This window comes from Astatotilapia calliptera, chromosome 17 (assembly GCF_964374335.1).
Source record: "Astatotilapia calliptera chromosome 17, fAstCal68.1, whole genome shotgun sequence".
Lineage (NCBI taxonomy): Eukaryota > Metazoa > Chordata > Actinopteri > Cichliformes > Cichlidae > Astatotilapia > Astatotilapia calliptera.
Window position 1 is genome coordinate 35,198,288 of NC_137438.1, and position 19,572 is coordinate 35,217,859.

Below are 19,572 nucleotides of genomic sequence, written 5' to 3' on the forward strand. Positions count from 1 at the left end.
CACATAGAGCCTTTTTCACAGCAGCCATTGTTCTTTTCTGCTTAGGCACAGACCTTTAACTAATGTGATCAGTAACGCCTGTGTTTACCTGCTATTTAAATGGAAACTCTGGTGGATTAAACACACTATTATGTTACTCAGGTTTACACCTATGGCACCTCATTCCTTGTGTACACTGGCTTGTAATACAACTGGATTTAAAACAGGTTGGTGCTTGTAGGTGAACACTTGTGACAATTGCACTAAAGGAGAGCAAACTCCTACTTCAAAGCTCACTTAAATGCTTGCTTGGTTCATTTCTCTAAAACATGTTGTTCAAGTTGGAACCTGCAGCAAAACACCACTTTGTCAGGTTTGAACAACAGACTGTATGTAAACGTAGGATGTAGTTAAAGCTGAAAAAGTGAAGCCACTGTGAAAGTGCCTTACAGCTACACTGGTTTTCATAGCTAGCAAGAGGAAGCAATAGTCACTGCTGAATACAACACGTAGTTCATTTTGAAAATTACGCTATTTTCAATTATGCTGTATAATAAGTTTTCAGTGTCTGTTGTCTGGTTTAACAAAACTTGATGGTTATGAGTTGAGTAACACCAAAGGTACATTCCAATCCAAACACTTGTGTACAATCTTTATATTAGAAAATGAATAAATACAAATGAATACATTTGGCTGATACAAAGGGACATGTCACATGTGCATATTGGGTTTTGAGAGTCTTCAACTTTAACTTTTTACAAATCCACAAATGCATGCAGCTTTCAAGTGCTAGTGGAAAACTGGAGCATCTGGGCTTCCTGTGTCTTTTGAACATGCCCCTGCTGCTACAAATGTAATTTTAAAAAAGAAAAATCAGTCCATAACTATCAAAAGTCTCCAATTTTATGAAAATGGAGAACAAATCACGAACAAATCACATCAGGATTTTACTGATATGTTTTGGGTTTTTTTCATATAGTCATGTTCTATAAAGTGATAAAGTATAACATCTGTGGACTTTGCAAGAGCTTAGCTTGTATAAAGTATTTTATTAAAGGTACCTGTTTAGTTTCAGTTACTTTCCAGAGTTGGATTACTGTTTACAGTTAGTTTAAAAAAAAAAAAAAAAAAAAAAAATATATATATATATATATATATATATATATATATATTTTTTTTTTTTTTTTTCAGATTCAGATTTTTCTTTTGTCATTTGTCAGCTTTCCTAATGTACATTTGAAAGATATTCAACTACTTTCCAGCTTTGAAAACTCAAATCACTGAGCTTTCAGCATTCAGACCACATTTTCTTCAGGAACTTCATTCACTTGTTAATTGTTTTCCTTTTCCGGGTGTATGATATGTTATAGTGTGAGGTAACTGGCAGTTTATAAAACTCTGCTTTCACAGTACTTTTCCCAAAATTGCAATATTATAAATGGTTCAACTTTCAGATTCTTTATATTGGCCTCTTTGGTGATTTTCTCTTCTACAGTGTTCACGGAGGGTTAAAAAGTGTCACTTGTATTGTTTCCCCTCATCTTTATTTTTAAAGGCACAGTTTCTCTCTCAGCTGTAAGCCCGTGCATCCACAATGATGGAGCACTTTTGAAACATTTTCTAGAATAATTTTGCCACTGGGTGTCACGCTGCCACGGTGATGATTGGCTGCAGCAGCGGCGTCGCTCTCTACGTGCCTCTATGACGCGCCGCTTTTTTTCCCACCATGCACCGGGGAATGTCTAAGGAAAGATGGCGGAAGGAGGAGCGGCTGATCTGGATACCCAAAGAGGAGAGGTCGCGACACTGTTGAAAACACAACTAAGAAAGGGAGACACTTGGTAAGAATTGACTGTGATCTTTTCAAGGGCACTGCGTGACTCTGGGCTGGGTCTGCTGAGCCTGTCAACCCCACGGAGGATGTGAAAGCAAAACGGCCGGGCCGTGTTGACAGTGAGCTCCGAGCTAGCTAACGGCTGCCTGTCAGCTTCATGTGTCAGCTTGGCAGGCTAGCGCTGGTTGAGCTCTCGCTAAGACTTAAAACAGTTAAACTAAATTTATATGCTGTATTTTGGTGTTTATATCCTTCACTTCCAAAAAACTGTGTCACATATTTTCTGTGGATGTGTAAGGAAGGCTACATGCCGTTTGAGTGATACAGATAGTTATCAGGCTATCAGCTAATTGGCTAGCTTGCCGATGATCCAAGCGGTTTGCCTGTCAGTGGGTTCATCCCCCGACTTCAGCAGGGCGGAGTCGAAAAAAAAAAACACCTGTCAAAATCACAGAGCCAGCTGGCTAGGCTTGTAGCAATCTGAACTCAACACGGCGGCTAAAAGCTACTGTTACAACTGTCAGTCTGTGTAATGTATGCCTCCCAAAACCAGATTTGTTTCGGGTACTCACCACAAGGTAGCCTCAAGGTAACCTGGTTTATAGCCCAATAGTTTAATGCACCCCACCCCACCATCCCTTTTATATAACTCTTGTCTTTCACATCTTGCTTTTAGTAGTGATGTTGTAATCTTGATTGCTTTCTCTGCAGGTACCTAGTGGACAGTCACTGGTTCAAACAGTGGAAGAAATATGTGGGATTTGACAGCTGGGACAAATACCAGATGGGAGACCAGAATGTCTACCCAGGACCGGTTGATAACTCTGGTCTTCTCAAAGGTAAGTCAAGTAATAGTCCATCTCTTTATATCTCTATTTTATCCCTTCTAAAAGTATATGATAAATGTATGGGAAAGCAGTTTTTGGTAGGTTAGCTTCGTGGGCAAGTGACATACACGCACACAAAAACATTGTCTACTAACCAGAGAGTAGCCTTTCTTTGGAGGGGGGTCATAGAAAACTCTCCAGCTCACCTTGTTCTTTGTGTGTTATCAATAGTGTAAGTGTTGACCCACAGAATGTGCTTGTTTAACTGCACGTGTATGACCCTCCCTCCCTCTAGATGGGGATGTGCTCGCCATCAAGGAACACCTCATTGATGAGCTTGACTACATTCTGGTCCCAACAGAAGGCTGGAATAAACTCGTCAGCTGGTATGGACTCACAGAGGGTCAGGAGCCAATCGCGCGCAAGGTAAGGGTTCAGTTATTAGCATAAGATTATGAATGGATTTTTTAACATTTGTTCTGCTGCCAGCTCAGATTGTTTTCTCATATACAGAATCAGAAGGTTTAATGTGCACAGTGACTTGTGTTGGGGTAAAAGGGAGAACATTGTGCTAATAAGGCTGTTTGGGGAAAATCAGACATGCAGCACTTTTGGAAAAGGAACTTTGAACTTGTGTCACTGTTGCTGAACAGTGAATAGTATATGACTATGATGACAGATATTTAACAAAAAGAACTGCAAAGAATAGTTAACCATTACATTCATTTTTGATGTAATTTGGTTGGTCAGGTAGATTTACACAGATTTACTCTGTGTACTCTACACAGAATCTCAGAAGTAATAGTGAAAGACTGGGTGTTTACTTATCACAAAGAAAAAAAAACAGTTGCCTTTCATTCATTTCTTTTATGAATGAAACGCAGTATGTGTGCTTATTTTTTCCATATTAGCATGAGAGTATGTAAGGTTTGCTGGAGTAAAAAAAATGAAGAATGCTTATATGTTTGTGATTACAGTTGAATACTTGTGTGTGATGGCACTTTTGCTATCAAAGCAACTCTTCAAATCTCGCTAGTCATGGCATCATGGCTGCTGGAAGCACTTCCTCTTCCCTCTCCATATCTATCAGTCTGTCTCTTGTCTTCCCCCCCCCCCTACATTGACCCTCCTCTTTTGCCATGTATGTCATGTGGCGTATCGGGTAGCTGCAAGGTTTCTATTTTCAGGCAACGTTCTGGATGACTGAAAAGCTACATGGAGCGATCTGCGAGACACAACATGAAGGAGGTTTTCTTCTTCTTTTTACCCTGTTGTTTCTATATTGTCAACTTGAGGGTGGGGATTATGCTGGGGGGAACTGTAGGATTGTAGTCATTGGTGTGACACTGTGGCTCCTTCCGCTTTCCACTTGTGGTTTGATTGCCAACAATGGTGGAGAGCTCCTGCGTCCTTGTTTTCCAAGCGGAGGAATGCCAGCTGAGGTCACACTAAGAGAAGCAGCGCGTAAGCTTTTCAAAGGAGTGCGAGGAGAGGCAAACCAGTATAGGAGAAGCGGCGTGGGTGGCCTAAATGGTTTTGGCTCGGCTTTGATTTGAGAAAATGTGTCAGAGCTTGGTGGTGAGTTGGACGTTGACTGAGCTCACAGATGGGTTGTGCGCTGAGGTGTACTAGCCCGCCGAGAGCCTTGAGTAGGGGAGGGTTGTGGTGCTGAGAGAGTCTAAGCTGTGTGTGAAGGACTTTTGCAGTTTAGTAGCGTGAGTGTCTGTGTGCTGGAGGGGCTCAGGGGTGAAATAAATAGGCTGGGACCCCTCAGCTGTTTCCACGAGGTGCTGCTAATTTAGGCACTTCACCCTGACTGTGAAGTATCAGGACTCCAGATGAGTAGAGACCAGCGCAGCAGAACTTAGTGTGCTTTGTTATCCATTTTGTTAAGCATTTTCTAGCACGTTAAACTTAGGAGTTTTCTTTCAGTCTTGCAGGAATTTGATAAACATGAGATAAGGGTTGCATCATGATTATTTTTGCCAGCTTGGTGTCACGGTTTCTTTTTGGGTGCCTAAACTTCTGTCAAAGGTAAGCTCAGCCATGATAACAATTGGACAAACATCATACAGTCAAAGGCTTCTGCTGGCATGACTGAGCCAAGCTTGCATCTATGTTGGAATCTTAAACATTTAGTTTTTCATGTTTTACTTCTGTCTGTTCAGCCTGACTTGTTACTGTTGTCTGTGGTGTAATGTAGTGCTACATTCCTGTTGGCTGATTAGTGGACGGTTAGATTGTGAGATTTTTACACAGTTAAATTTTATGTTCCGTTGTAAGTGCAAACGTTAGACTTCTCTAAGGCAATCATTTCTGAGTTATCTACACGGTTCTTTTACATTGATCTTTTTGTGTGGGACAGCCCAAAACCATACAGGGTTACTCATGAATTAGGCCCGTGTCCCTCATTCTTTGCGTAGTAATTTAACATTAGATAATCATGGTTTAAAGCAGTAAATTGATAATCATCCTCTTTTTGCAGGTGGTTGAACAGGGTATGTTTGTGAAGCACTGCAAGGTAGAAGTGTACCTGACCGAGCTGAAGCTCTGTGAAGACAGCAATATGGACAATGTGATCACCAAACGCTTCAGTAAAGCTGACACAATAGGTAGGCACTGCCTAAGCAGTAGTAAGCACTGGTTTCCGCAGAGTTCCAGAGTTCCTTGGATCTCAGTTCACATTTCACACTAATTATATATAAATACATTTACTGTTTGTGGTATTTGTGTTTAAATTAATTGTTTTTCCAACTATTGTTGCCACATGATGATTTATTTCCCCTTTTTGCTGCAGGGGAAACAAAGAAATCTTGTACATAAGACTAAGTGTTTTTTTGTTTTGTTGTTGTTTGTTTTTTGTTTTTTGTAAGTATTATGCAGTTGTGACACAACAGATACACGCTAGTAAATGCCATATTGTTTGCCAGTGTATGGATACTAGCTATTGTATCCTTGCATTGAAACATGAAGTAAAAACTGTTGTTTTGTTTCTGTTGTTGTTTATAATTCAGCAGGCTGTGCCCCCCAGCCAGAGCTAAAGAAAATAAAATGGAAATGGAATAAATTTTGTGTTTTCAAAATTATTTACTCAAGCGTGATTGACATTTTTGTTTATCGAGTTAGATAACAGTAAAGTGCGAAGATTAGAAATACAGAATTGTGTTTATGTGCATGGTCACCCCACTAATTCTCATTCTGAGCCAGGAAAACATTCTTGGAAGCACAAATGATATACAACATAGATCTAAATATACCCTTGGGATTTCAGATATTAGAATCACCTCCTGCGTGCATTCAAACACATGAACTTAACACTCTGCTCATGTTGTTTTTGAATAACTGTGTCCAAGTAAATATTTACTTTATTCTATTGATGTAGATGATGGAGTTGTTGGTTTTTTTTTTTTTTTTTTTTTTTTGTATGGTTGTTTTATTTCACATTTTGTTTGTGCACATGAGTGTCATGCCTTTTTTTTTTTTTTTTTTTTTTTTTTTTTTTTAAACAGCACAGTGTTAACTGCATCTTTTTGCTAATGTGTTTGTAGATATGATTGAGAAGGAAATGAGGAAGCTGTTCAGCATCCCTGATGAGAAGGAGACCAGGCTGTGGAACAGGTACATGAGCAACACCTTTGAGCCTCTCAACAAACCTGACAGCACCATCCAAGATGCCGGCCTCTACCAAGGACAGGTTTGAACTTTTCCACTCTTTTCTCAAATTCTCACTATGTGAGAAGAATTTGGATCTGGAGGGTTCCTTTTTTTCAAGAGAGGCAAGATATTTCAGAAAATTGTCAGATGTGTAAGAATATGGCTTGCTCTATAGACCGTCATTCCTGAGCTCAGGAAAAGATGTTTTAGTTCTAGTTTCCGTTGGATATGGTTTCCCTCGTATTGTTTGGCAGATACGAGTACTTTTTCAGGTCATATCAGAAAACTTGTCTTTTCTTGATCTACTTGGAATCTGCATCCAAGAGGTTATTTTTGTTGATCCATCCATTCTTTTTGTCTCTGCTCCTCCTATCTAAAATTAAAATAAACAGCTATTGCAGATAATGGAAAACCACAAGATTGTGTTGTTTAGCCTTTTTCTAGCTGTTGCAAGAAAAAGGCCTGTAAGTTAGAACACTTGAACTCCTGAAATTAAGATTCAACTTTAAAGACCTTATAGTAAAGCTAGTTTGAGGCCGGCTCATGAACTAGAATTTTCGCGCATAGAACCTGACATCAAACTGACTGCGGACTTTACATATTTATTAATTTAAACATGTGGCTGCAGTGACTCAGCAGGCATCACTGGGTTGTCCTACTTACCTGCTGCTGCTACAATCACGTTAACCCAGTAATGGTATTCAGTGTTTCCCACTGATAGGCAGGACTTGGAGAGGCTGGACAGGTAGAATAAGAGTATGCTTGGAGACTCAAGTATTTCACAGTTTTTATATAAGAGTGATGTTATCTGCAGTCATGTCACCAGTTATTTTGAAATTGTCCTGGATTGAATCTGGTAACAGCAGTCACTGTTCTGCTGTTTTTGAAAGCCTCTTTAATTAAAACCTGCACCAAGTGAAGAACTGCTTTATTTGTTGCTACAGTAAACTCATCAACGCTGCAGAACAAAACAAGGACCTCTGTTGACAACTTGGGTCATGACGCCAGAGTTGGAGGTCCGTCTGTGGGACAAACCTGGTGACATTTCTCTACATATTTAGAGGCACCTTGTCTACAATATCTTTTACTTTTTTCTAAAGTGTGGGTGTGCCTTCTTCTGCATAGTCATGACCTTACACACCAGTACTCCACCCTGCTGCCACAAATGGATTCTAAAGCTGTCACATATAAAATATAATAGCTACTTTCAGCCAATGCTTTGTCACAAGGATTCACCACAGGGGTAGCTCCACGTATTCCATTGGGGAGAATTTTATGGTAAATGGTAAATGGCCTGCATTTGTATAGCGCTTTTCTAGTCCCTAAGGACCCCAAAGCGCTTCACACTACATTCAGTCATATACACATTCGCACACTGGTGATGGCAGCTACATTGTAGCCACAGCTGCCCTGTGGCGCACTGACAGAGGCGAGGCTGCCGGACACTGGTGCCACCGGGCCCTCTGACCACCACCAGTAGGCAAACATGGGATATCTTGCCCAAGAATATTTGGCATGCAGCCAGGAGGCAGCCTGGGATCGAACCACTGACCTTCTGGTTAATGGCTGACCTGCTCTGCCACCTGAGCTACAGCCACTCCGAATGACGCTAAAGGGATTTGTGTGAGATCAAATCGGGGATCTTTGACTTGTTGGGAAGATAAATTCAGATAAAGCAAGCCAATAACACTTGGACACAGAGTAGAATTTCAAATGTCTGGTGTGTTTAAAGTAGTGGAAGCAGATGGATCCCTCTTTTCTTTCTGCCTTCTCCCGCAGGTTCTCGTAATAGAGCAGAAGAGCGAGGATGGCACATGGCCCCGAGGCTCCACGGCACCCAAGTGAGTGAATGACACACTGCCTGGCTTACATTTCTTTGGCTCTAATGAGTTGTACCACAGTAATGGAATCAGATTCCTACTTTGTACTCTAACAATACTGTCACTTTACTAAAAGCTACACGTAAGCAAAGTTTTATTGAATGGCAGATAACTTGTATGTAGTCAGTTTGAAGAAAAACAGTAATGTGATGTGACACCACATCAGATTTCCTGCTGTGGGGATCTCTCCCATCGATCTTGCCATTATCTTCCTCTCTGGAAAACCTGCAGAATTAAAAGTGTATTGGTTTTAAAGTTTCCCTGCCACATCACTGCAGCGCTGCATCATCGTCAAAGATTTCCGCCCCTTGTGACTTTGCCTGAGTTTCCTTCTTTTTTTGCTCGACCTTTTGTTGCTGACATATAGGGATGGGTATCGTTTAGGTTTTATCCGATACCGGTGCCAAATCGGTACTTTTGAAACGGTGCCGGTGCTCAAACCGGTGCTTAAAGAATGGAGAACACAAAATTGGTCCAAAAACCTGTCATGTTCAGCTGGTTTTTGTAAAAAGATAACAATGTTAGCCTTTTCTGCAGCTATGGGGCATATATGATATCACTCTTGGCTGGAAGCAGTGCTTAAACAATGGAAAAACCACAAACTTTATCCAAAAACCTCTCATGTTTAGCCGTTTCCCTCTTTTTCTTTGGTCATTTTAGCCTTTTTGGCCAGGGTGAAGGGAGTATCTGCCATCAAACCAGAAGACAGCCGCATGTAGCTATGATGATGTTTGCTAGTTCACCTTACCTGCATTAATGTAATAACGTGGTTAGCCTACTCAACGTAAATTACACACGAACAACATTAAGCTACTCACGCAGAGAAGAACGGCTGCTGCTGCATCATCATCCTCATCATTTCTGCTACACTGGCAGGGCTAGGGGCCAGGACTCTCCTCTTCGTGTTTTTGGGGATGTTGCTAACTCCGGGTCTGATAACAGGCACCACACCCGCAGTAGATGCGCTCGGTGTGAGGTCTCGCAGCAAGCTATCAAATACAGCGCATTTCTTGGCTTTAAAAAAAAAACAAAAAACGCTATGCGTCGCCAGGTGTTTCATCGGATTCGAGGTGTTCCCTCCTTTGACAGTATCACAGTATCAGCTTAAAGCACTTGTTGCAGGCTGCTGAGTTTGCATAATTTGCTGTGAAGTACAGCCAGACTTTTGACCGCTTCGCCTTGGGCATTTTTAATCTGTAGCTTATGGAATCAGAACGATGCCACCTTGAAACGAAACCGAAAAAAATATTGAAACTGAAAAAATATATTGTAACTGAAATAAATGTACTGAAAAATCTTGTATTGAAACCGAAAAAAATTGATAGTGAAAAACAATTAATTGAAACTGTAATTTTTTTGTTTTCGCTTATAATTTTTTTTTTCAGTTTCAATCCATTTTTTTTCGGTTTCAATCTGTTGGCACTGTTTTGGCGTCCGGGGGCGCGGATTCCGGCCCGCATGTATTTGCTATATAGAGGTCACTAGTGCTGACCAAGCTGCCATCTTTCTCTCTTCCCGTCTTTCAATGGCTGCTTCAATTTCAGCTTGACCCTCCAAACCGCAAGTAAGTAATCATTTTTTGTCATCTTTCCTTGCTGTCCCATTGGACTGGACATTAGTTTAGTTTTTTTTTTAGCTACATCTGGTGTGGTAAAATGCTGGTATTAGCCTATTCGTCGTAGCAAGCTAGCCTGAAGCTAATATTTGCTAAATTTAGGGACACCCGTGTCTCTGTAGGAGTTGGAGGCCGGTGTTTTAGGAACAGCACAAGATCTCATCAACAGGCAGTGTTGGGCAGTAACGTAATACATGCACCGGAGTTACGTATTTAAAATACAAAATATGAGTAAATGTATCTGTTACAGTTACCGTTCAATAGGTGATATTGAGAATACAGTTAGTTTGTTGAAATAAGTGGATTACATGGCGGTATTTTCCTGTTTCATATGTTAGGCAATGGTCTCTCAATTTTTGGTAATTCCACGCCGGTGGAAACCCAAACAAAACGCGCAATAAGAGCCTCTAAAAATTATTATACAAAAATGATTTAATATGAAGGCAATAGCAGTGTTACAGGCATCGCCCTAAACAATGTAGCCTCATGGGCAGTGTAGTTTGTGCTGCAGGGAGAATGGACTGCCATACCCGTTATGTGTCTGTGAGCGAGGGAGGGAGAGAAAGGAAAAGTACGAGCTGCCACGGAGCAGAAACGGGAGCTGGAAGCATGTAAACATAATAACCACTGCAGCCAAAAAGAGTGCCTGACAAGCCCAGCTGTAAGTAAGCTATTAAGACTCGACTGTACACTGTGTTCGTGTTTTCCTCTGAAACAATAAGCTCCATTGGAGCAGCCTTTCAACGCCTCTCTCTGTCTCTCGCAAGCAGAGTTGACCCAGACAACAAAGTAAAGCTAGTTTTCAGCTACGAGGCCGACGTATTAGCCAGAGGTCCCTTTACTACAGTTCGGAGCCGCGGACCTGTTTTATATACGCGTGGGATAGTTTTCTATACGAGATCACAGCAAAAAGTGCAGCCTTACCTAATGTCCACCTACTGTTACTCATTTATATTATGATTTTAACATCTACTTGGTATTGGTATGGCGAGTAGCCTTCAGTAATAGTAATAAATCACACAGCAATAGTACATCCATGTAGTTGTAAAGTATTCAGAATACATTACTTCTATAATCTTTGGTGGAATACATTTTAAAATTAACCTTCCCAACACTGTCAACAGGTTAGCACCTCATACCACAGTGCAGCAAAGCAGTCTCATGAGTGCTGGGAAGGACAAGCCCAGAGCCCAAAACAGACAGTCCAGGAGATGACAAGGTTAGTAATTGTATGGTGAAAATTATACTTTGTTATTTTGATTGGCAAAAGAAAAGTAAATACAAAATCTGCTTCTCACATATAGGGCATTTCCAAGATTTTTTTTTTCTTCAAAACTTCTTCAATTTCTTTCATTACAGCTGTCCTGTGCCAGATGTTCTGTTGACCCACAGTGAGAGGCATCATTTCATAAACACCAGGAAGACTGAAACTCATCGCCGGGATCAAGCAGGGCTCGTGATCTTCACCAGCAGCTCCCTCACAAGAAGGATGAACCCAGCATTTCATGAACACTGATGGAGACCTTTGCTTTGTGTAATGTTAGAAGTACTCAGATAATCCTCAGAGGAATATCTTTAAGTCCTGTAGAAAGTTAAATATATGTTGTGCTCTCTGGTTACTCTGGTATGAATGACTCTGAATTACTTTATGATAAATAACACACTATTGTCAAAAAACAGTGAAAGAATTCCAGATCACAAGTTTTTAGTTCAAATACAAGTAACAACCTTTGACTTTAATCAGGTTTTATTTAATTGTGTCAGAGAAAACATCATGTGCTCTTCATGTAGCTGAGTACATTCAGTGTTTAAAACAGAAGTTGTGCAGGTCTGAGATCAGCAGTTTTCTGAAACACCAAACTGAGGTACTGTTAATGCTGATGTATAGTGACACAGTTACAGGGGTGATTAATCCTTTTGTCTTTAAATTTATCAATAAAACAGCTGCAGCTTTCACTGACAGCACATGTGGTACTTTAACCTTTGTACTGTTTTCTTCAGTTAATTTTGGAGTTACTACAAAGATTGAAGCTATAGGATGATCTGTCTGCTGTCACTGGGTGGTGCTGAGGTCTGAATCTGAGGACGGCTCCTGTAATCACAAACAGAACAGAATCATCACAAACTGAAATATAAAGTTTATCTCTCAAATCTGAAAGAGCTGATCCTTCTCTGTCCTCACACACTCGGAATCTGAAGTTGTTCAGTCCTACAGTTCTGCCAACAGCTGTTTATTTTTTAGTTGTTTTAAAGGCCTTATATACTAACACATTTTCTAATATCATGTTTACCTTTGAGTTGTTGATGCTTTATAAATGGACATCTGCAAAGATGAGATGATGGAGCAGGTTTCAGTCGAGGTTCAGTCTGCTGCTGCATCCTGGTCACAACATACAGAGGTGTTATCAGCTCAGTATTGAACAAGAAATATTAATGTTTCAAATTATTTGTCCTAAAGGACGCAAGCTGTACAGAGTATTGCACATGTGACTTTGTGAACATAATTCATTAAAAATAATTCGGACAGTTTTTTAACCTGAATATTTGTAACAAACTAAAAAAAAAGCTAAAAAAATAATCAGAGGAAAAATGTAACATTTTAACTTAAGCTGACAAGCGGAAGTAGTTGGTTTCAGTACATAAGTATCGGGCTTTGCTATTTAATCCGTAGCTATTGACTAATGAGGGGTTACTGAAGTGCCAGGTTTTTAAAATTGGCGTTAATGTCGTTCCACAAGTGGAAAGCGACAGAAAACATGCTGCTGTTTGCACATATTTAATAATCAGCTCTGCACAGGAGCAGAAGCAGAGTCCAGCCTGTTGCTCTTACAGTATAATACTCATAATAAAAGTACAGTAACCGTGGTTAGTCACCGAGCAGCCCGGTGCGTTTCTCTTGATTTCTTTAGTCAGGGTAAATTCATTCACCTGCACGGGTTAGCTAAACGAACTTTACAAAACAAGTTTCCCCAACAGCCGAGTGCTCATCTTAGCTAGCTAGTTCCTTAGCTGGCTAGGTAGCTAGCTAAGGACCTAAATTACGGATTAGCGTACAAACACATTTAACCTACCAAAAATAATGCTGACACTGTCGTCAGTGTTTTCTCCAGTCATTGGTCAGCATTATAATATATGCAAATACATGCGGGTCGGAATCCCCGCCCCTCAGCGCGCCCCCGGACGCCAAACCAGTGCCAGCAGAGTGAAACTGAAATATGGATTGAAACTGAAAAAAAAAATTGTAAGCGAAAACAAAAAAATTGCAGTTTCAATTAATTGTTTTTCACTATCAATTTTTTTTTCGGTTTCAATACAAGATTTTTCAGTACATTTATTTCAGTTACAATATTTTTTTTTCGGTTTCAATATTTTTTTCGGTTTCGTTTCAAGTTGGCATCGTTCTGATTCCATAGTAGCTCTGCTCTAAAAGAACGTACATACCTGGACCCGCCTACTATCCTCGGAAACGTAAAATGATTGGCTAGAAGTGTATCACAGCTCAGGAAAAAAAAGCACCGAAATAAAGCACCGAAATGTGCGCTGCTTTTCGTTCTGGTTACTACCGTTTATGTCAGAACGGCACCGGACACCGGTACCCATCCCTACTGACATATCACTCCGTTTATTTTGTTTCATCGCTGTTTAATTTGATCGGCACTCAGCTTTCTGGAACAGCTCCTTATTTTCCACTCTAATTCATGATCTATTCTTTATCTTTTGAAGGTCATCTGGTGCTTCCAATCTCTCTGCTTTGCCAAAGATCTCGCCTTCATCTCTCACAAACAATCATAACAGCAGCTTCAACAGCAGGAAGTAAGGCATAGTTGTGGGTTGAATAGCAGAGGGGTGGGTTTGGATGGGAACAGCCAGAGATGGAGCCTGATGTGCAGCCTGGAGTTCAGGACAGAACTTCACGCTGAAGTCGCCAGAATGCTGGAAGGAATTGGCTTAAAAATTTGTTGCTTTTAACTTATGTAAACTTTTTCTTGACTCTTTTATCAGTTCTGTTTAGACTCATTCCATAATTCCATTACTGAAGCTGTTTGTAGCTTCTCACTATGAAATTCATCTAACTCTGTTTTGTACAGGTCTATCTCTGGTTGTAATTTGGGTGTTCTAAATCTCCTGATGATGCATTTTCAGCTGTAAGAGCTGATAGAAAAGAGGGGGGAAGGGCGCTTGCGTTGGACTGATCTCTTAGAATTTCTTCAGTGACAGTAGACTCTCTTTCTATTAACAACAAAGCCTCTGGGTGCCTTACTCAGCTTCTGATTATATTACTCAAATTTGCAAATCTATTTTCCAATTGATGATAGCACTGGCTAGCTGTGGTTGCATGATTTGGGCTAATGTGGTGGTTATTTCATCTAGCAACATTCCACGAGGTTTTGCTTCTGTATGTTATTTGATTTAACACCAGACTACATCTAAATATGTCTTTCAGGAAAATTAAAAACTTAAACCTTGAACATTTGTTTAAATACAACACGACAGCATGCTGTCAGTCAGTTACTTTCAAGTTCATGTTCCTAGTAGATTAGCTGGTAATGTCAGAGGATTTTTCTCCTGTTCCCACATAATGTACAAGACCATAAAGTTTCCAGTAGGAATAACTGACTCTAGGGTTCAGTGATTGATAAGATTTATAAATCTGTAATGCAGACTAGACTTCCTAATTTAAATGTCTTTCTAATACCTGCAGCCTCTTTGTGGCTGATAGTCCTGAGGGGAGTCTGCATGTGGCCTCTTATTAAAACTATGCCCATATCCACAAACTTCACAGAGACTTGGACAGAATCTTTGCATTTGTTTGCTAAAACTGACATGACTGCTCATTTCATCAGTCTTCATTTCCTGAAGCATAGACCGCAGTTGCCAAAAACTGTCTGACTCATCAGGCAATTGAATTTGGGTGGAATCTGCTTTTTCATAACTTTGGATCTTCCTTTCTGCATTTAGTTAAAAAAAAAATCAAAATAAATAAATAACATAAGTCAGCTTGCAATGCCATTGTAGCTAACCTGGGAAATGGCGCCAGAAATACTACTATGTTAAGCTGATTATGCTACAGCTACAGGGTACTACTGCCTGGTGGCTGTAGAATAATTAGCACTCCACCCTCCACATGCCAGGAGCATTGTCTTGTCATACCCATTCAAGCCAACCTGTAACTGAATGATTAGCTGTGCTAATGTTAGCCAAACAGAGCAGTTTCTTACATTTAGACTAGCCTTGTACCCTAAATTTAAATTCCAGCATATACTGCCCTCTTAAGGCTTTTTTTTTTTTTTTTTTTTTGTGTAATGCTCTGCAATCTGTGACGGCAGTTTAACAGAAAGCAGTTTCTGTGCTTTTGACACAATGGAAAATTATAGTCTTGTTTTCTTTGTGTCCCAGTGTAAAATGCAACTTGGTTAACAAGTGAATGCATTACTCTCCAAAAAGAAATTCAGTTTATGCCCAGTCATGCAGCTCTACTGCTAGCCTACGTGTTGAGAATATTGAACTCTTGCCTAAATATATTGTTTGTTGTGTATTGTTTGACCCAGAGGCTCTCTCAGCCATGTCCAAAAGATACACATACACTCTGTGGGTGGAGCTTACTGCCTTTGCTGTCCAGTGGACACTGTTCACTGTTCCCTCCCTTCATGTAATGCGTGTGATTTACTGCATGCTGGAGTGTGTGTGTGTGTGTGTGTGTGCCTGCGCGTGGTAGATAATAGACATTGTGCATCACATTTCTCAGTACTGTTGAAATGCAGAAATGGTAGTCACAGGCTTGGCCACCTTAAAAATCAATATTGACAAAGAATGAAGGTGTTAAAATCAACTGAGCCTTTCTTTGAATTCGTAAAAGTATCACAATCATAAAATACTTTCTCAGACATTTTTTCAGCTCGCACGTCTGACTTGTACTTGAAGCATAGTTGCACATTTTTGCCACAGCCGATGCATCTTTTTCTGCACAGTCGATGGATTGTTGAATGCACAGAGTGGGTGACTTGGGGAAATTGGATCTTTACTCTCAGCAGCTCTCCTGTCCCTGATTCACTCTGGTAGCAGCGCTGTCATTTTTTTTCTCTCTGAATTATACATAGGGATTTTTTTTTTTTTTAATTAATTTTTCCCCTTTCATATGAAGTGTTCCCATATTACATAACCCTTGTCTTTTTGATTCTGTGGTTTCGGCCTGGTCGGTTTAGCCTCAGCAAGTGATGCTCTGCAACTGCATTAAGTGTCACCGTCCTGCGAGGTAGCGTCCCCTGATTCTGGCAGCCAGTCTCTGCTCCTCTCACACACTCACTCTCTCCCTCTGTGTCTTTTGATCCCTTTACCTCTCCTTTCCTCCGAGCTCATTGCGATGCACATGTTCTGCAGTCTGAGTGACCTTCAGAATACGTTTCATCTGTTCCCACTTCTCACCTTCTCATCGCCTGCCTGTACACACATACTGCCCCTGATGATTAAAAAACCACTTCTTTCTCTGGGTTGGAGTTTATTTATTTAGATCATCCCCTTTCAAACCTCTCATGGAGACAGCCATGACATATTAAAGAGGATGAAAGAAGGGTGTGTCAAAGTGTGATTTACTTAGTCCAGAGTGTCAGAGGTTGTGTTTTACCAGCAAAAGAAGGAAAAAAAGAGCAGGAATTTGTGCTAGTGTGCAGAGTAAAGTGAGAACAGTGATATATGCATGCTAGTGTGAGAAAATGGGATAAATTACGTGCTGGCATGATTGTGTTAATGTGTCTTTGTATGTATGTCTCGACTCCTCTCTGTAAATGTGAGTTGGTCCTGTGAATACTGCAGCCTCAGCTGGATGCAGTGGATCAGCTGCTTCCTCCATCCCCATCTCATTTCTCTTCTGTCATCCTCTCCCCCCTTGTACTGTCCGCCCCTCCCCCCCATTCTCTTTGCTTCTCCCGCCCTCCCTCTTTCTCTGTGCACCTCTACCTCCAGCAGCAGCAGTCTTGAGCATCCTTGCTGCTGCTGCTGCTGTTGCTGCTGCTATAAATATCTGCTGGTAGCCGTAGAGCAGCAGAGAGCAGCAGGCAGGCCAGAGGGAGGAGCAGAGGACAGGACGGCATAGGACGGGGGGGGAAACGAATTGAAGCAGAGAGGATAACGAGATGACAGGCGATTGAGCCCGAACAAGAAGACTGGGAGAAATGAGGAGAGGGGAGCTGACCAGTTAACTCTAAGACAGACCAGAATGTGTGCTTTCGTGTGCATTGAATTGTACAGTTTTAAAGGTTGGCCTGTGCTGGACTTGGAATCAGATTCAGGCCTAAACTTCACCTGGACTATTCAAACTGCTTCTGGAGCTGGATTGGCTTGAGCTGAGTTAAGACTAAGACTCAACAGTCAAAACTGGAGCCGGACCGTCCTTTCTGATCTCAGATACCCAAACTTTTCATACAAGGGACCCAAGAAAACCCCATCGAAGCTGCTGGCTGTCTAGTTTCGTGCGGACATGCAGGCCATCAAGGGCCGGGGTGGGGCTGAGATGTCATGCTCCTGTGTTGCTGGTGGTGCCTGAGGCCTGAGGCGGTGGAGCTGGATGGCAGGAGGGTGGACCACCGAGTGTTGAACTGCGAGGCAACTGCCTCCACCGCCATCGCAGCAGTTTCCCTTGACCAGTGGGAGCCAGAAACGGCCAACGCTGCTTTATCGAGCTCCCAGAGGTCTGCTGATTGCTGCAGCTGGGCAGGCCTATCTTAAGGCTCTTAATAATTGTCTAGGAAGCTGTAAAGAGAGGGGATGAAATAGTGAAGCTGTGTACCTTCTAGTCTTTGTAAAGTTTTGTTGTTTGTTAAAAACTTTAATTTGATTTAGTGTAGATGTTGTCTGTTAGTATTAGATTTCTCTGTTCATCAGTGTTCATGACTTTCCACAAACGACCCTGTTTAATCTCTCAATGTCTGTATGTTGATTGTACAGTGTGAAGAATTCGAGCTATAGTCTACCATCCTACCACCCTTACAGCAACAGTTATGACTACTCGGACCAGAGCAGGCAGAGCGAGCGCTCAGGCTTGTGTGGACTCTCAAACCTGGGCAACACCTGTTTCATGAACTCTGCTGTGCAGGTAATCTTTTCATGGAGCTCTTTAGAGTCTGGAACTATGCTAATTAGCACGCCAATGTTTACTCAAAATTCTACAGAGAAAACTTCAAAAAATAAAAAATAAAAAATCCAGTTAATTTGAAAGATATTTTTCTCTCCTGTTTTTGCGTTTTAGTGTTTAAGCAATACCCCTCCGCTGACGGAGTACTTCCTCAAAGACAAGTACACAGATGAGCTGAATGAGGACAATCCACTGGGCATGAAGGGGGAGATTGCCAAAGCCTACGCGGAGCTTATTAAACAGCTGTGGTCAGGCAAATACAGCTACGTCACCCCGAGGCCTTTCAAGGTAATTCCTTGGAAAAAATATATTAAATGTGTGAAGGAACCTTCATCTTTGAATCTTCACATGTGTTAAAAAACTATTTTTGATCGATGTTGGACAGATGAAGGCTTGCATCAATCTGTAGGAGCTAATAATCTCATGATGGCACTCCCCAATGAAATGCATAAACAGACATGGACATTGTATGGCCGCCGGCCACATCCAGTCCATTGGTAGGCCCTGTGAGGTCGATGGGACATTAAAACATAGTTAAAAAAATCATTTTTCTCTCTTTTAGCCACCAAATATTCCCCATAAGAGAATAGCTTATTTTGTGTTTGTTGTTGTTGTTTTTTTGTTTTTGTAGTTTGTGGGAAATGAAAATTTGTCACTTGCACTTTAATTTGAGTGTTTTATTAAGGTGAGTGTGTTTATCCTGAAATTTTGATGGTGCAAGTAAGCAAATGTGAATATTGATCAATGTCTATGAAAGATTTGAGTTTGCTAGCCTGGAAGCTGTCAACTAACAATTAAAAATATTGATCCAGAGTGAAGAATTTTAAACAACATTCATTTATTTACTGCAATTTGGATTGAGAAATACAAGAATTTGAGTAATGCAGAGTGGGAACAAACAATTGAGTTGATGTACCCTCTGAGAAAAAGAAGTATTTGAGAATGTGCCCCTTTCCAGGTGAATTGTGACAAGATGGATCAAAGACTTTGTAGGAAACCTTGAACTTCAGTTGAAATCACAGCAGACAATTTTGAGTTTTTCTCCTTGGCTCTGGATGAGAGCTGCAACACAAGCGAGTTATTATGTTTGTAAGTGAGATAACGAAAGACTTTGAGCTGGCAGCAGTGCACTCAGTGAAAGAGACAGACAGGGAGGGATTTGTTCACTGTCGAAATTTGACAAGGACAAATGTCAGATTTAAGTTAAAGTGATTGAAAGTGGTACTTCTGCATTGTGTTAAACACCAGGAGCTGTCGTGTAAGCCAGTGCTGAAAATGAACCATGTTGTTGTTAATTAAAATAGTTTTCTAGTATAAACAGTTTTAATAACTTCATCAGAGTCGCAGACTTTCTACAGATAAGGAGACATGCTCAAAGATGTAAGTTCTCTTTGAATTGAAGTTTATCGAAATTGAAATTTGACAAAGTTTAACATCCAGGTACAGCTCCTCAGTTAGTCACATTTAGACCTCATATACACTAACCCTGACTTTAATGCACTTGTTCAGGCCCAAAACAGACTAGATTTTTCTCACTCAGATGAAGTAATTAATCTACAAGCAAAATAGAAACAGCACTTTGTATGAAGTTAAAGGTATTTGAAATTGCTTCTGGGAATGTTGATTTAATAGTGATAAAATATTGGTGTTTTTAA

The 19,572-nt window shown here is 40.8% G+C and overlaps 2 protein-coding genes and 2 long non-coding RNA genes across 6 annotated transcripts in view; 2 read left to right on the plus strand and 2 right to left on the minus strand.

Moving 5' to 3' along the window:
• LOC113009142 (uncharacterized) overlaps positions 1-19,572 on the minus strand; it is a 303,928-nt gene that overhangs the window by 56,636 nt on the left and 227,720 nt on the right. The gene's annotated exons all lie outside the window — the stretch shown is intronic.
• The window catches only part of usp15 (ubiquitin specific peptidase 15), a 28,686-nt gene continuing 10,780 nt past the window's right edge, over positions 1,667-19,572 (plus strand). The window contains exons 1-9 of one of the 3 annotated variants that reach the window (XM_026146575.2): positions 1,667-1,820; positions 2,525-2,652; positions 2,936-3,066; positions 5,126-5,252; positions 6,189-6,334; positions 8,074-8,135; positions 13,513-13,602; positions 17,731-17,878; positions 18,032-18,205. In XM_026146575.2, coding sequence (XP_026002360.2) covers positions 1,732-1,820; positions 2,525-2,652; positions 2,936-3,066; positions 5,126-5,252; positions 6,189-6,334; positions 8,074-8,135; positions 13,513-13,602; positions 17,731-17,878; positions 18,032-18,205 — 1,095 coding nt within the window. In that variant the 5' untranslated portion in view covers positions 1,667-1,731. Of the gene's footprint in view, positions 1,821-2,524; positions 2,653-2,935; positions 3,067-5,125; positions 5,253-6,188; positions 6,335-8,073; positions 8,136-13,512; positions 13,603-16,816; positions 17,475-17,730; positions 17,879-18,031; positions 18,206-19,572 lie in introns of those variants that run through there. The other 2 variants (XM_026146576.2, XM_026146578.2) reach the window with 2 other exon arrangements.
• Positions 9,745-11,769, plus strand: LOC145421523 (uncharacterized). The gene is made up of 3 exons (XR_013902909.1): positions 9,745-10,450; positions 10,914-11,008; positions 11,149-11,769. It is a non-coding gene; the product is annotated as an uncharacterized LOC145421523 (long non-coding RNA).
• Positions 11,519-13,041, minus strand: LOC145421522 (uncharacterized). The gene is made up of 2 exons (XR_013902908.1): positions 12,081-13,041; positions 11,519-11,881 (listed from the first exon to the last, which is right to left on the minus strand). It is a non-coding gene; the product is annotated as an uncharacterized LOC145421522 (long non-coding RNA).